Source organism: Lemur catta, chromosome 1 (assembly GCF_020740605.2).
Source record: "Lemur catta isolate mLemCat1 chromosome 1, mLemCat1.pri, whole genome shotgun sequence".
NCBI classification, from domain to species: Eukaryota; Metazoa; Chordata; class Mammalia; order Primates; family Lemuridae; genus Lemur; species Lemur catta.
In genome coordinates this window covers 90047295-90063089 of record NC_059128.1, presented here as the reverse complement: position 1 = coordinate 90063089, position 15795 = coordinate 90047295, and the positions used below count along the sequence as shown (strand labels likewise).

The following is a 15795-nucleotide window of genomic DNA, read 5'->3' as shown; positions in this document are numbered from 1 at the left end:
GGTTGACAGTGAGCACAGATAGAATATACTGGTATAAATTATATACCAAAAACAATTCTGAAATGTGTGTGTCTCCGTTATACAATGGTGCTTTGTTTTGCATTTGAATACATAGTAGGTTTCATAACAGCATTTTTGACCAGAAGATTTTTTAATCCCTTGGTATTCCACTCTTCATTTATGAAACAGATTTGGGCCTGATGGCTATATATAAGTTTTAATGTTTCTAATAAGTAGAAATGTTTGATAGATAAGTTCTGTTTGTCGGTTTATTGAAGTATTTACTCTGAAGAGAACTTTTAAGACTGAGTATATAATACAGATATTCTGCCTATTTTAGGTAAAATTTAAGGAAGTCTCATAGACTCACCTCCTGCATTCAGATGTTGTTTTAGAAAAGGTGTCCTAAGGAGGAGATCTTGTATCCTCCCTTGAAAATTCTCTTTTTCATAATTTTAGTCTGTAAGTTGTTCTGCCCATATTATTTATATCTGTTTCTCTCTGTGAGGTACCTTCAGCTTTATTTCCTGTAGGCTTAATATCACAACCCTTGACTCTTCCCTTAGATCCTTAGTTCCATGGCTTTTGCTTCCTTATGTTCACTACTCTGTTTCTCATAGCCATGGATGCACCTGGTCAGAGCCCCAGCACCAACTAGTACTATATAAAATAAGAGGGACAACTCCTGTTTCTGTGTGTTGTGTGCATGTTGTCCCGACAGGTTGATCATATGCCCCACCCTGGTTTGTCTTAAGGTTTTGACCACTGGCTATGCCTTCTTTCTTATATATAGATCCAAACATTTGAAATACTCCAGGGTCAAAAAGTGCTTGGGTGCTAGAAGGTATAGAAATAGGAATTAAAGTACTGAATCATTTCCCCCATACCCTACCTTGAAGCATGGGTTCGTACCTTCTCACTACAAAATAGATGGAAACTCCTTTCGTAAATTGGCCTGAGACTGGGGGTGGACATTTAAACTAAAGTAGTGTCATGACTATGCATTTAATACGCTATTCTTTAGCACTATCCTGAAGAACGGCACGTGGTTGAACGCCATGGACGAGACACAAGTGGACCAAGGAAAGAGTGGCATGGTCCTCCTTCTCAAGGGCCTAGCTATCATGAAGCAAGACGAATGGGCGATGGCCGGGCAGGAGCAGGCATGATAACACAACATTCAAGGTAAATAGCTGATCAGTCAAGGCTTTTTTTTGTTTTTTTTTCCTAACATACAACCAAACCTTTGTAATTTCTTTTAGAGGTCTTTATCGTTTCTGAGAGATTGGATTGTGACTAGTGAAAACCTTATGTCTGCCTGAACATTTCCCTGTGTTAACTCAAAATCTCCAAGAGATTGTATGCAGGGCAGTTGATATTAATTTGTTAGTTTGTATTCCTCATTATAAGTTAACTGATTGGCATTCTGGCCAGTCTGTCTACATATAGGTGTGTGTGCGTGTGTGTCAGAATCCAGCAGATAATGAACATTGACCTCATGTTGGCACCATCGTCTTGTCCACTGCCTAGCATTCCTGACATTCTTACAAAGGAAGAAACTGAAAGTGTGTTCTATTTCCTCCCCTTTTAAATAACTCTTTAAGCCAAAGCCTGTTCATGCGCTGAGCTATATTTTGTCTTTACACCCATGTCCGATGTGGCCCTTCAGCCCGCAAGTCTTCAGGCTCCATCTCTTCCATGTCCTCCTTTCCTACCCACTCCCATCTCTTAGATAGTGGCTTGGCTCAGTGACCCAAGTCGCTACTATCCTATTGGTCACTTCTGCCACCAAACAGTGTTTTACTTGTGCCTGCATAGCCTTATCACTCATTCTGTCTGGTTTTTAAAGGTCACCAATGACTTTTTTGCTGATAAGTATAGATTCCTTTGTTTTCTTCGTTCTCAGGCTCCTTGGTAGTGAAGCACTGTTTCACACTGTTGGCTTTTCCTTACTTAGAAGCAGTCTCCTTTTTTTATGGCACCATAATTTCCTTTCTGCCTCTGTGATTGCCTTTGTTGGCTCCTGCCCATGGCTGACCTTTAGACACTACTCTTTCTGTGCAGCTCTGTGTTGCTATCTCCATGTAATCCCTTGCTGGCTCTGTGAATTCAAGGTCACAGGCAAACCCATTCCTCTCCTTTTCACACCTTCATGTTCCTTTGTTGCTTCCACCTTCTCTTACTTTGCCATGCCACCACCCATCTGGAAGAACATGGGCCTCATCTTTATCTTTCCTCTTCCTAACATGAATTTCTAACTGTGGTTCCATTTTTTTTTTAATGTTTCTTATAGCTATCCCTTCTTCTTCATTTAGGGTTTTATCTGATCTTCCCAAATCATCTTTTTCTTGCTCCCTTGTTCACACTATTTCTAACATGAACTGTTGGAACACTCATTTTGTTAATACCATTTATTTGCTCTGAAACCACAAGCAGCTTCTCTAGGTGATGGGCTGTAACCCATATTGCTCAGCCTGGCATTCAAACATTTTCATAATCTGGTTTCATTCTACCTAAACCATTTCACCATGGATTTTTATCTTCCAGTTTTGCTACAGGGTTTTTTTTGAATGAGTCTGTTTTTTCTGTGTCACTAGTATGTGCTCTGTTGCATTATACATAAAGATTCTAGAGATATTTGTTGAATGACTTCCAGTGACTCAGGTTCTCAAGCTGTAGTGTGCAGCACAGTCAGGTCCCAGCCGTAGCATTTCTCTTTCAGTGGTCTGAGGAGGAGGTTGAGAGTTTCTATTTCTACCAAACTGCAAGTAGGTGCTGTTGCTGCTGACCTTTGCTCTGCATCTTAGGATCGCTACTGTAGTCCATTCATGTGCACACATGGTTTCAAATGGCACATGAAGAAGAGGGGCTTTGAAGTGAGATTGCCCAAGTTCAAATCTCTGCTCAACCATTTATTAGCTGTGTGGCCTTGGACAAGTTACTCAACCTCCAGATCTCAGTTTCTTCATCAGAAAAGGGGGATTAACAATGGTACACACCTCACAGGACTATTGAAAAGAGTAAATGATTGAATGTATTAATAGATAAAGCACCAGGAATAGTGCCTGGTAAATGGTAAGTGCTATGTAGGTATTCTCTGTGATTATTTGTTCTTTGTTCTCTGACATTGTTTTCTTTTGAACTTTTTCCAGTAATGCATCCCCAATTAATAGAATTGTACAAATCAGTGGCAATTCCATGCCAAGAGGAAGTGGCTCTGGATTTAAGCCATTTAAGAGTGGACCTCCACGACGATTCTGAAAATGAGCTCTTCACCATGGTTTTAAGATAATTTATTGAAATCTCCTGTAAACTTTACTTGACTACTTATGAAGAGGACCTCTGACTTGCTTGAGAGTTCTGTCAGACCTTTTTTTTTTTCTTTTTTAAAATTTAACATGATTGCTTTTCTCAATTTTGGAGAAGATGTTTCAATAGTTTTGTTGTAACTTTTAATAGTTTTGTGTATCATTCAACTTTTTTTCTTGCAGCACCAAGACACATTTGAAAAGATTGGGACTGAACCGTTTTGTTTAAACTGTGTGAGTATAAAGAGTAGTTTGCAGCTGCGTGATAGTGGTTTCATTTGCAGCCTTAGCTCTGTGGTGTCTGGCTGTAGACTGACTTCTTGTCACCGAGCAATTTCAGCCTCTATTTTGAAGGCTGTTTAAGCTTAAAAAGTCTGCTGTCTAATTTTTAGAAAATAAGATTGTTCCTTGCATTTCTGAGTATTATGTAACCTATTTTTGCAGAAGGTACTGTTACATTAAGTGCATCTGTGTATCCTGGTTTAAAAAAATGTAATCTTTTTTGAAATAAACCTTCATATTCTGTATAGTTGCTAAAGTGTTGAGAACCTTTTTAATTGTAAAATGAGAACCGATTTTCAGTTTAGTGTAGCAGCACACTTGTTCAGGTTTGCATGGTGTGAAACCAAATAGTTAATGAAACCTTGGCCATGAGGTTTGTTTCACAAGGTTCTTAGACTGAGTTGTGCAGGTAAGTGCACTTTTAGGTAATCTGCACTGTTTGATGGGTAAATTCCATCTCTGGGAATTGTGTGGCTATTAATGTTTCCATGTTCCCAACTATGTTGAGAAGTGGAAAAAACCCAGGTTCTAGATTGGTGAATCAGTTGGGTTTTGTAAATACTTGTATGTGGGAAGACATTGTTGTCTTTTTGTGAAAATAAAAATCCACACCTGGAAGTGTATGTGTCTTTGTTTCCAGCTTTTGGGATGTTAGTCCTCCAGTCCTTTCTGGAGTTAAACCCAAAGTCATGAGTTAGGCATAGAGCTATAAAGGCAGCCTGTTGGTCTTTGTTCCTAGGAAGTACATCTAGCTTTGGCGCTTCACCTCAGTACCTGGGCAGCACACGCTGTTGATGTGTTGGAGACTTATGGCATTTTTTGAAAGGCATCTTTTCTAGGTAAAATTTGACCACCACCACTTTCATAAAAGCTTCTCATGTCTCTTCATACGAATCAGTAACAAATGATGCAAATGGTCTAGATTCTTGGTAAATTCAGCCATCTGTATGCCTGTACAAAGTGAAAATTGGGCTAAGGGCTCACTGTGAGGCCAGCCCTTTGATGTAAGGAGGAATGTTTATAGAAGTTCTTCTAAATATTGGTCCCTGGGTGGGTGTGGTCATGCCTGTGAGATGGCCCAGACTTCTGAGTGCTGTGGGCAACTAGGGTACTCTGGTCTTTGGCCCTTTGGGGAACTAGCATTTTGTGTACTCCTGGATTCCATAGCCTTCTCTGTCATTCTTGGCCCTACAACTGTGGGAGCAGGTGGGGTGGAGTAGGGGGGGCAGGAGGTCTACTTCTTCATTTCCTGATCCCCAACACTTTGTAGAATAGTACAAGAGAAGCCTCAGTATACATAGGGTGAACTAACTCTAGCTTCAGCCCTGCCTGTTTGTGACCTTGGGTTATTTTGTCTCTTCTCATTATGTCATTGTGTTTCCTCATTTGTAGAATGGGACTATACTTGGTTTTTTTTTTTTTTTTTTGAGACAGAGTCTCACTCTGTTGCCCGGGCTAGAGTGAGTGCCGTGGCGTCAGCCTAGCTCACAGCAACCTCAGACTCCTGGGCTTAAGTGATCCTACTGCCTCAGCCTCCCTAGTAGCTGGGACTACAGGCATGCGCCACCATGCCCCGCTAATTTTTTCTATATATATTTTTAGTTGTGCAGATAATTTATTTCTATTTTTAGTAGAGACGGGGTCTCGCTCAGGCTGGTCTCGAACTGCTGACCTCGAGCGATCCACCCGCCTCGGCCTCCCAGAGGGCTAGAATTATAGGCGTGAGCCACCGTGCCCAGCCGACTATACTTCTTACAAGGGATTATTATGCAGTTGCTAATGTTGGCTAAGCACTTTATATGTTAGGCAATGTGCTAAGCATTTTAAGTGCATTTGCTTGGTTAATATTCAGCAGAATCTTACTGGCCATAGGTAGAATTCCTCACCTGCCCATTTTTCAGTTGGAAATCTAAGAAGTAATTTGCTCTTAGAAAATTAGATCGTTGACTTGTTTCAGTTTTTTGCCTACACTACAGACACCATAGGTAATTATTTTTCCTCAGGTTGCCATGGTTATAGCTTTCTGAAGTTCAGAAATTTTGGCACTGAGGTTGAGAATAACCCTCAAGGTTCAGGGATCTGGCTGGCTCAGAGTCAATCACGAAAACCAGATTTAGAGATTTTGCAAAGGATGATAGGCTCCTCAGAGCCAAGAGAAAGGAGGAAAACTTGTTATTCGCCATGTACTTGAGGAGCAATCCAAATGTTTCACCACAATGTAGAAGGTTTCAGTGATTTCGAAGCAATAGCCAACTCACAATAGTTCAAGAAAGATAAGAGCCAGTCTTAATTTTCAACAAGATACTGCAACTTAAGTTTGGGCAAGGTGCTGCAGTCAGAAACTGCACCAGCCAAAAATAATTGTAAAAGAAAATGAAAAGCTTAGGGATTACTTGGAAAAGATTCCCAAGCTCTTAAATACATGAAGTAATGAAAAATATTTTTAAAAACCCTCTGCCTGTATTTGTATGCCTTGCTGGACTGTCAATTAACTCAGTTGCTGCATACTTAACTCAGTCCCAACAAATACTGAATCCTTACTGAAAAAATTATCCAATTTTTTTTGCATTTTTTTTAAAGCATCTCATCTAATCCACTCCTTACCTAAAGATGAATCTCTTCAAATACCTCTTACAAATGCTTAATCAGCACTTCTCTCAAGCACCCCACACTTAACATACACAGTTACCCCCACAAAGTAATCCTTGCAAATAGTCACTATCTTCAAGTCAATAAGGCTGCTATAGATCACTTCCCTTTCCTACATTCCTTAAAGTACACCATTCAACAAATACTGCTATTTTTACCCGAAACAAATTGTTTTCTGAAATCCTTAAGTGCTTCCTACAGATAAGCTTCTATCTTTTCTTTCTTTCTCCTTTAGACTTAGCCATTCCAGCCAAGGCTAAGGGTCAGGTTTCACACAGTTCATTTTCACCTATGTATTCTGTACCAAATCACCTGTCTACATCACTACGCCTCATGTCTTTCTCTGAGACCGCCTTCTCTGCTCTAAGCCCTCTGATACTGCTCCAACTCCTCTCCTCCTTGCTCACTTGGTTTCAGTCACTGGCCTCATCCTGTTTGTTGGACACATCCCATCTTGGCCTTTTTGCACTTGCTGATTCCTTCATCTGGAATTCTCTTCCCCAGATGCCCACATGGCTCACTTCTTCACTCGCTTCAGGTCTTTGCTAAAATGTCATTTTCTCAGTGATGGCTTTCCTGATTTTATTTAGAGCTGCCACACACTTCCCTTCTCAGCATTCTCCCTCACCCTCCCCATCTGATAAGTTTATAATGTCTTTTCCTACTTGAATGTAGGCTCCCAGGACAGTGGCTTTTGTCTGTTTTTTATTTTCACTGCTGTGTCCCCAGCACCTGGCACTTAGTAGCCACTGAATAAATATTCGATGAGTGAATAACCATGTGGAGGATTCAGAATTTTTTATAGTAGGGGCCCTTAAGGGCAGCAATCTGGTTGGAATAGGGGTGCCTGGGCTGTCTTGAAATTGCATTGGTGTGGCAAACGCACTTTTAAGATTGAATATTTAATTAAGTCACCCCTTGGTGTGGCCACCAGTAAGAAATGGGATTGTTTAGAGACAGGCTGCCAAGACCATCGATCGAAGCCTGGGGCTCACGCTTTGCAGGGAAGTGCCTGTCTCAGGCATAAACATTAGCTATGAAGATGTCTTTGCTCCAGCTCCTGCTCACCAGCATATGGTTTGTTTCCCACCTGGATTTGCCAGCAGGGTTAGAAAATGAGTATGATATCTGCTCAGTAGTTAAATTTTCGTCAGTTTAAAGCTCAAGCAATGGACAGACAGAGTTTTCTTAATAAGTTTCTAGTGATATCCACCAAAATATACAAATTCATTAATTCACTGGGAGGCCGAGGTAGAAGGATCACTTGAGGCCAGGAGTTCAAGACCAGCCTGAGCAACAGAACAAGACCTCATCTTTAGAAAAAATAGATTAGCCAGACGTGGTGGTGTTTCTGAAATGCCACCTAGTTGGAAGCTGAGGTGGGGTGGAATGATCACTTGAGTCCAGCCTGGGCAACATCATGAGAACTTGTCTTAAAAAAAATAAAAGAAATTGTGCATTCCTTGAGGATATAGTGACATGAGACTAAAATTTCTAAACAATTTTGATAACAATAAGGAACTTCTCTCTAACATCCTAATTTTTCTGCAGTTATCATATTACCTATTAGCTTCTTACTGACTTTATTCCCCATGGATCTGCCATCCCTGGCCTCTGGAAAGGTAGCCTGCGAGGGTCTGCTTCACCTGGTCGGGATCTCCTGACTCCCACTGAACTGCTTACTCTAAGAACAATCTAACCTTAGGTGAGATTGTATTACAGGGAAGGCCCTCCCAGCTGGGACAATTTGCAGGGTTGCCCGGTCTAAAAACCATAGGCTTCAGAATGTGGAGCAATAGGGGCTCAAGGGCCAGTTGTGCCATTTCCTAGATGTGTACAATTGTGGGCAATTTTTCTGAATGTCCAGAATGCCATGATTGACTTGGCTTATGTGACAGGGCTATTGGAAGGATTTCAGTGGGGAGAGGTACATGTCAAATACTGAACAAATTCTCATTATTTCTCTTGCTCTAGCAAAGTAATGTTATACTCCCCGATTAAGGAGAAAACCTCATTTATAAAGGTCGCTGGTTAAACAGAGAATTGAACTGGTATCACTGCTGACAGGGCAAACTCTGAGGTCTAACTGGGTGAGTTCTCAAGCCTGGGCCACACTCCTAGATTCATGGGTGCAGCCCAGACATGTTTGCCCATCAAAAGTTCCCTCAGAGGATCCATATGTGCAGCCAGGGTTGAGAATCACTATAGAGATGAAACTCAGAGTAAGACCAAATGTTTTTACTTGCAGCTGGCAATTGTATGCGTAGTCGATTTAAATCATCACTGCTCCAATACCTGTCATTTTAGTTTTAGAAACTGCATGTTTTTGCCGGTAGGATTAGGTGCTCTGACTAATGTAATTTTCTGGCTAAGTGATGATTAATTTCTTTAGATAGGTGAACCACCCAGGGTAGGGATGGGGAACCTCTACATCAGCTTGAGGAACTTGTGTCCCGAGCTTTCAGAATTGTCCTGGTTGAGCTGTGAAATACTAATGTGTATTATTTAGATAAGCAATACTTTGTTTTCATTCTATTAGGTAGAAAGTCTCCTTTGAAAGGCGTTTAAGGGGGTTATAGCAAGGGACCAAGATTAACATACTAGATCAAGAGTTAGAAGCTCTGGATTTTAATTCTGATCCTAGTAGCTTGGGCGTATCATTTAATTTTCTGGGGTACCAGTTTATTCATAGGTTTATGGCCTTTATAATTCCTACTAGGTCTAACTTCAAAATAAAAATTCAAAATATAGACATCTCTGATAGTTTTAACCAATCATAGGAACACTAAAGGGAAAAAATGTCACACAATAATGTAACCAGTATTTCAGACTTACTATGTCAGCCACATTAAGTATATTATGAGCGTGATTGTCACATGGAAGTTAATGTATTTATGAAGGACTTGCCATGGGCCAGGCATTGTGCTGGGTAATTTACATGTATTAACTCATTTAATTCCCACAACAAGCTTATAATTTAGATGTAGGTACTATTATCTAATATTATGCCCATTTTATGTGCGTGAAAACTAAGGAATAGTTTGCCCGAGATCATAAAGATAACAAGTGGTGGAACCAAGATTCACACATAGGCACATATTTACAAGAACTTCACTACAAGTCATTTCATACATAGGATAGTCTATGGATGGTATGACCAGCACCATATGTAATGAATTTTGTAGCACAAAGCAGATACTTTCTTAACACTCCTTCCTCTATATGACAGAAGTATCTTTCATAATAATAATTTCCTTTAGTTCTTTAGTTTTAAAATACCAATGAAAAATATTTCTATTTTAAAGATATTAAAATTCAATAAAACATTTTGCATCAACTGAAATTTGCACTCATCAAGCAAAAATATTACACTTTCCAGTTCACACTCTGTTCAGCTACTTTTTTCAAGTAGGTTTATCCTATCTGTTTAGTTACTTCTAAAATTTAAATGCAAAAACTCCAAGTGGTAACACGGAATGACAGAAATGAAGTAACTCCAGTTCTAGTTTTCAATGAATAGGTTTTGTATATATTTTGCTAAATTTATCTCTAAGTAATACGTGGTTTGATGCTATTATAAATGGATTTAATTCTAATTTTCAATTGTTCATTGCTAGTATATTGAAACAAAGTTATTTTGAAGTAAAATTTGCAAATGATATGCACACATTTTTTAAGTGTACAGTTTAGTGAGTGTTGACAAATGTATACAGCTAAGTAATCACCATGTTCAAGATGCAGAATATTTTCATCACTAAAAGTTTGCTCTGCTGTTTCCTGGTCATCCAAAACCACATCACTAGCTCAGGGCAACCACTGACCTGCTTTCTGTCACGAGAGATTTTACATTTCTTAGAGTTTCATACAAACAGAATCATACACAGTTGTCTTCTTTTGTGTCTGGCTCCTTTTGCTCAGCACGATGTTTTTGTAATTTAGCCATGCTGCTGTGTATCAGTAGTTCCCTCTTTCTGTTGCTATGTAGGTTTCCACTGTATGGATATACCATGATTTTTTGTGCATTTACCTATTGATGGAAATTTGGGTTGTTGACAATTTTGGGCTATTGTGAGTAAGACTGCTTGCTATGCATATTTGTGTACTAGTCTTTCTGTGGGCCAGGCGTGGTGGCTCACGCCTGTAATCCTAGCACTCTGGGAGGCCGAGGCAGGAGGATCACATGAAGCCAGGAATTCGAGACCAGCCCAAGCAAGAACGAGATCCTGTCTCTACTAAAAATAGAAAAAATTAGCCAGGTGTGGTGGTGCGCACCTGTAGTCCCAGTTACTTGGGAGGCTGAGGCAGGAGGATTGCTTGAGCCCAGAAGTTTGAGGTCACAGTGAGCTATGATGATGCCACTGTAGTCTAGCTGGGGTGATAGAGATTCTGTCTCAAAAAAATAAGAAAAAAAGTCTTTGTGTGAACATGTGTTTCAGTTTCTCTTGGGTAGATATCTAGGAGTGGAATTGCTGGGTTATATATATGGTAGCGTATATTTAACATTACAGGAAACTACCAAAGAGTTTTCTAAAGTGTTTGTACCTTTTTGCATCAACAATGTAAAGTGTGTAAATTGTTCCACAGATGCACCAACACTTGGTACTGTTAATCTGTTCAGTGTTAGCCCTTTTTAGCGAGTATGCAGTACTGTCTCATTGTAGTTTCAGTTTACAACTCCCTTCTCACCAGTGATGAAGAATGGTTTTACAATTTTGGTCAAGTTCAATTTCTAATTTTTTTCTCTCAATTTTCATCAATTTTTTTTGTCCTAAGAAATCTTTTCCTACCCAGGATCACCTAGGTTTTTCTCCTAGAGCTTTTATAGTTTTAGCTTCTACATTTAGATAAAATCCATTTCAAGTTAACTTACATATGGCATAAATCAAGGATTTAGGTTTTCTTTTTTTTTTTATTTCAGAATATTACGGGGGGACAAATGTTTAGGTTACATATATTGCCTTTGCCCGCTTGAGTCAGAGCTACGAGTGTGTCCATCACCACTGCTCACCATTAGCTGTGAGAATTCCGCCCCCCCCCTCCCCGGCCACCTTACCGCCTTACTGCATTGGCTAGTATCTCCAATAGAATGCTGAATAGAAGTGGCCGTCGTTCCCAATTTTGGGGGGAAAGTATTTAATCTTTCACTATTGAATGTGATGTCAGCTATGAGTTTTTCACTTATCCCCTTTGTGAGGTTGAGAAGTTCCCTCCTATTCCTAATTTGAGGAGAGTTTTTGTTACAAATGGGCATTGAATTTTGCTGAATGCTTTTTCTCTATCTATTGAGATGATGTGACAATATGGATTTCTCCCTTCATTCTGTTAATATGGTGAATTACATTGACTGATATTAACATGTTAGTCAACCTTGCATGCTTGGGAAAATTAACACTTGGTTATGGTATAATCATATACGTGTGTGTATGTGTTTTTGCTGGACTTGATTTGCTAAAATTTTAAGAACTTTTTTCAAAATCATTTTATTAAGATATAATTCGCATACTATACAATTCACCCAAAGTACATAGTTCAGTTATTTTAGTATATTATCCAATATGTGTAACTATCACCACAGGGAATTTTAGAACATTTTCATCACCTCAAAAAGAAATCCTATACTCTTTAGCTGTCACTGTTCACTTCCTTTCCCCAGTTCACTAATCTGCTTTCTGTCTCTACAGAATTGACTGTTCTGGACATTTTATTAAATGAAATCACAAAATATATTCTCTTTTATGACTGGCTTTTTTCACTTAGCATAATGTTTTCAAAGTTCATCCATGTTGTGGCACGTACAAGTACTTCATTTCTTTTTAAAGTTGTAATAGACACATTGTTCATCCACTCATCACTTGATGGACATTTGAGTTGGTTCTACCTTTTGGCTATTGTGAATAATGCTGTTATGGACATTCCTGTACAAGTTTTTGTATGTATGTGTTTTCATTTCTTTTGGCTATATGCCTGGGAATGGAATTGCTGGGTCATATTGTAACTCTATATTTAAGCACTTGAGGAACTGCTGGACTGTTTTCCAAAGTAACTACACCATTTTATATTCCCATATGAGGGTTCTGATTTCTTTCTTACCATCACTTACCTGACTTTTTGATTCCAGCTAGTAGGCGTGAAGTGGTACCTCACTATGATTTTGATTTGCATTTCCATGACTAATGATGTTAGCATCTTTTCCTGTACTGTTTAGCCATTTGTGTATCTTCCTTGGGGAAATATCTATTCAGATCCCTAGCCTATTTTTAATTTGGGTTATTTGCCTTTTTGTCATTGAGTTGTAAAAATTCTTTATATATTCTAGGTACAAATCCCTTATCAGATATATGATGTGCAAATATATTCCCCCATTGTATGGATGGTTGTTTCACTTCTTATGGTATCCTCTGAAGCACAAAAGTTTTAAATTTGAATGAATTTCAAACTATTTTTTTTCTTGTTGCTCATGCTTTTAGTATCATTTCTATTAATAAGAATCCATTGTCAAATCAGAAGTCATAAAGATTAGCACTATGTTTTCTCCCAAGAGTTTTATAGTTTTAACTCTTCTGTTTGCATGTATAATTCACTCTGAGATAATTTTTGTATATAGTTGTGAGTTAAGGATCAAACTTCATCCATTTGCATGTGAGCAGCCAGTTGTTCCAGCACCATTTGTTGAGAAGACCATTCTTTCCTCCAGTGAATGATTTTGGCACCCTTGCCAAAAATCTGTTGACCCAGGATACATGGTTTTACTTCTGGACTCTCAATTCTATTTCACTGATCTATATATCTATCTTTATGCCAGTATCACACTGTCTTTATTACTGTTGCTTTATATTAATAGTAAGTTTTAATCCAGAAGTTTGAGCCTTTCTTATTTGTCCTATTATTGTTGTTAAGGATCTCTGCATTTATTTTCATGAGGAATATTAATCTGTAATTCCCTTTTTTTAAAATTAATATTTAATTACCATTTTCTTCAGACTGCCTCAATTGAACTTTTTTTTTTCAGACAGGATCTTACTCTGTCCCCCAGACTAGAGTGCAGTGGAGTCATCATAGCTCACTGCAACCTCAAACTCCTGGGCTCAAGTGATCCTCCTGCCTCAGCCTCCCGAGTAGCTGGGACTACAGACGGGCACCACCACATCCAGCTAATTTTTCTATTTTTTGTAGAGACCGGGTTTTGCTTTTGCTCAGGCTGGTCTCGAAATCTTGGCCTCAAGCAATCCTCCTGCCTCAACCTCCCTAGGATTACAGGCATGAGCCACCACACCTGGCCTGTATAATATAAATATATGTTTTTATATACATAAAGAGGAAAAGCAATAAATGTCCTGTGTCTAATTTGTTAACTCCTTAGGCAGCCCATGGACATTGCTTGTGCAATGGTCCCAGTGCTAAGGGTAATGTCCCTAATGCAGGAAGCAAAGTCATCTCCAATGGTGAGTCTTGGGCTAGGGCAATGGTGTCTGAGGAGATGCCATCTACAGAGGGAAGCAAGCTCCTGGATCAGAGCAGTGTCATCTGGGATGTGGATACCCCCACAGGTTGTTATGGGTCATGTTTCTGTAGCTGTATGATATTATGACAAGATGGAGCTGTCTGTAGAATTTGAAGGCAATGTTAGGCCTGGGAGTTTGGCTTGCAAATATCTTCTTTTATGTCAACCAGCTTTGTAGGTGCACAGCTAACAAAAGTGATCCTGCCATCTGCGATACTGCCATAGTTGGACCAGAACCTGATTGGCACAATTAAAGCCCACAACTAAGAGTGGCTGAATCTAAAAGCCCCCAGCAGTCCAAGGCAGATAGGTTTTAAATCATATGGTCTGACTTAATAAGATGTCGGGTTGCTTGCCAATGAAGATATCCGTGGCTGGGGTTGGAGCTTCAGTATTAAACTGTAAGTAGGCCCTCCCATTTAGCAAATTATTTTGGGCTTTTTTTTTTATGTGTTGGTTTGATTGGCATAATGCAAGCCAGCAGGGCCTTTGGGCTGTAGAGCTTGTAAAAGTCACACTTGATGGCATGCAGGCCTCAGTATTTACTGTGTTTGGTTGGAACAATGACTTAGTTGGAGAGTTTGTGCCTCTGGATTGCAAACCAGTGAAAGCACTCAGACCAACAGTAATGATGGAATGATGGAATGGTGTGCAACTGCCCTTGACAGGCTATTGTTGATTTTCCTGCAGTATTTTTTTTTTTTTTGAGACAGAGTCTTGCTCTGTTGCCCGGGCTAGAGTGCCATGGTGTCAGCCTAGCTCACAGCAACCTCAAACTCCTGGGCTTAAGCGATCCTACTGCCTCAGCCTCCCGAGTAGCTGGGACTACAGGCATGTGCCACCATGCCCGGCTAATCTTTTTCTATATATATTTTTAGCTCTCCAGATCATTTCTTTCTATTTTTCTTTTTTTTTTTTTAGTAGAGACAGGGTCTTGCTCTTGCTCAGGCTGGTCTCGAACTCCTGAGCTCAAACAATCCTCCCGCCTCGGCCTCCCAGAGTGCTAGGATTACAGGCGTGAACCACCACGCCCAGCCTTTCCTCCAGTATTTATTTTATTATTTTGGGGGATATGGTGTCTGATTTTATTATTATGGGATATAGTATTGATTTTATTATCTCTGAATGTGATTTTCATTTATTATGTGCAGTTTTCTATCTCCCTTCTTGGTAATCCACACTGTGGAAATGGCCCTAGACAATAATTACCATTTCTTGTGATTTTTATTCCTCTCTGTAGATCCAAATTTCAGTCTGGTATTATTTTCCTTCATCTTGAGAAAACTCCTTTAATATTTCTTGTAGTATAGATCAACAAATTCTCTCATTTTGAAGGATATTTTTGCAGCACATAGAATTCTAATTGACAGATTATTTTCCCCCTCCGCACTTAAAAAATGTCATTGTCTTTTTACTTCCATAGTTTCTAATGGGAAGTCTGTTATTATTCATGTTTTTGTTCCTCTTTACATAATTTTACCTGCCCCTCTCCCTGGATGTCCCCAGTTGCTTTAAGATTTTCTATTTATCACTGGTTTTTAACAATTTGATTATGATGTGTGTGTGTGTGTTTTTACTTGTGGTTTGTTGAGCTTCTTGGATCCTTATTGTTTAAAATTAAATTTGGGGCCGAGTGTGGTGGCTCATGCCTGTAATCCTAGCACTGTGGGAGGCTGAGGCAGGAGGACTGCTTGAGCACAGGAGTTCGAGACCAGCCTGAGCAAGAGTGAGACCCCATCTCAACTAAAAATAAGAAAATTAGCCAGGTGTGATGGTACGTGCCTGTAGTTCCAGCTACTTGGGGGTCTGAGGCAAGAGGATCACTTGAGCCCAGGAGTTTGAGGTTGCAGTGAGCTATGATGATGCCACTGTGTACTACCTGGGGCAACAGACCAAGACTCTGTCTCAAAAAAAAAAAAAAAAAATTAAATCTGGAAAAATTTTAACCATTTTTCTTCCATTTTTTTCCTGCACTTCCTACTCTTATTCTGGGACCTCATTTACATGTTTTTTTTTTTTTTCCTTTTCTAGGCTGAGGGATGAGATTAGACATTT

General features: G+C 39.4%; 1 protein-coding gene across 2 annotated transcripts in view; it reads left to right on the top strand.

Annotated features, from left to right (window-relative positions):
- The window catches only part of SLTM (SAFB like transcription modulator), a 42180-nt gene extending 37972 nt beyond the window's left edge, over nt 1-4208 (top strand). For both annotated transcript variants that reach the window (XM_045530304.1, XM_045530296.1), the window contains exons 20-21: nt 1025-1185; nt 3153-4208. In XM_045530304.1, coding sequence (XP_045386260.1) covers nt 1025-1185; nt 3153-3261 — 270 coding nt within the window. In that variant the 3' untranslated portion in view covers nt 3262-4208. The remainder of the gene's footprint in view (nt 1-1024; nt 1186-3152) is intronic.
- The last annotated feature ends 11587 nt before the right edge of the window (nt 4209-15795 follow it).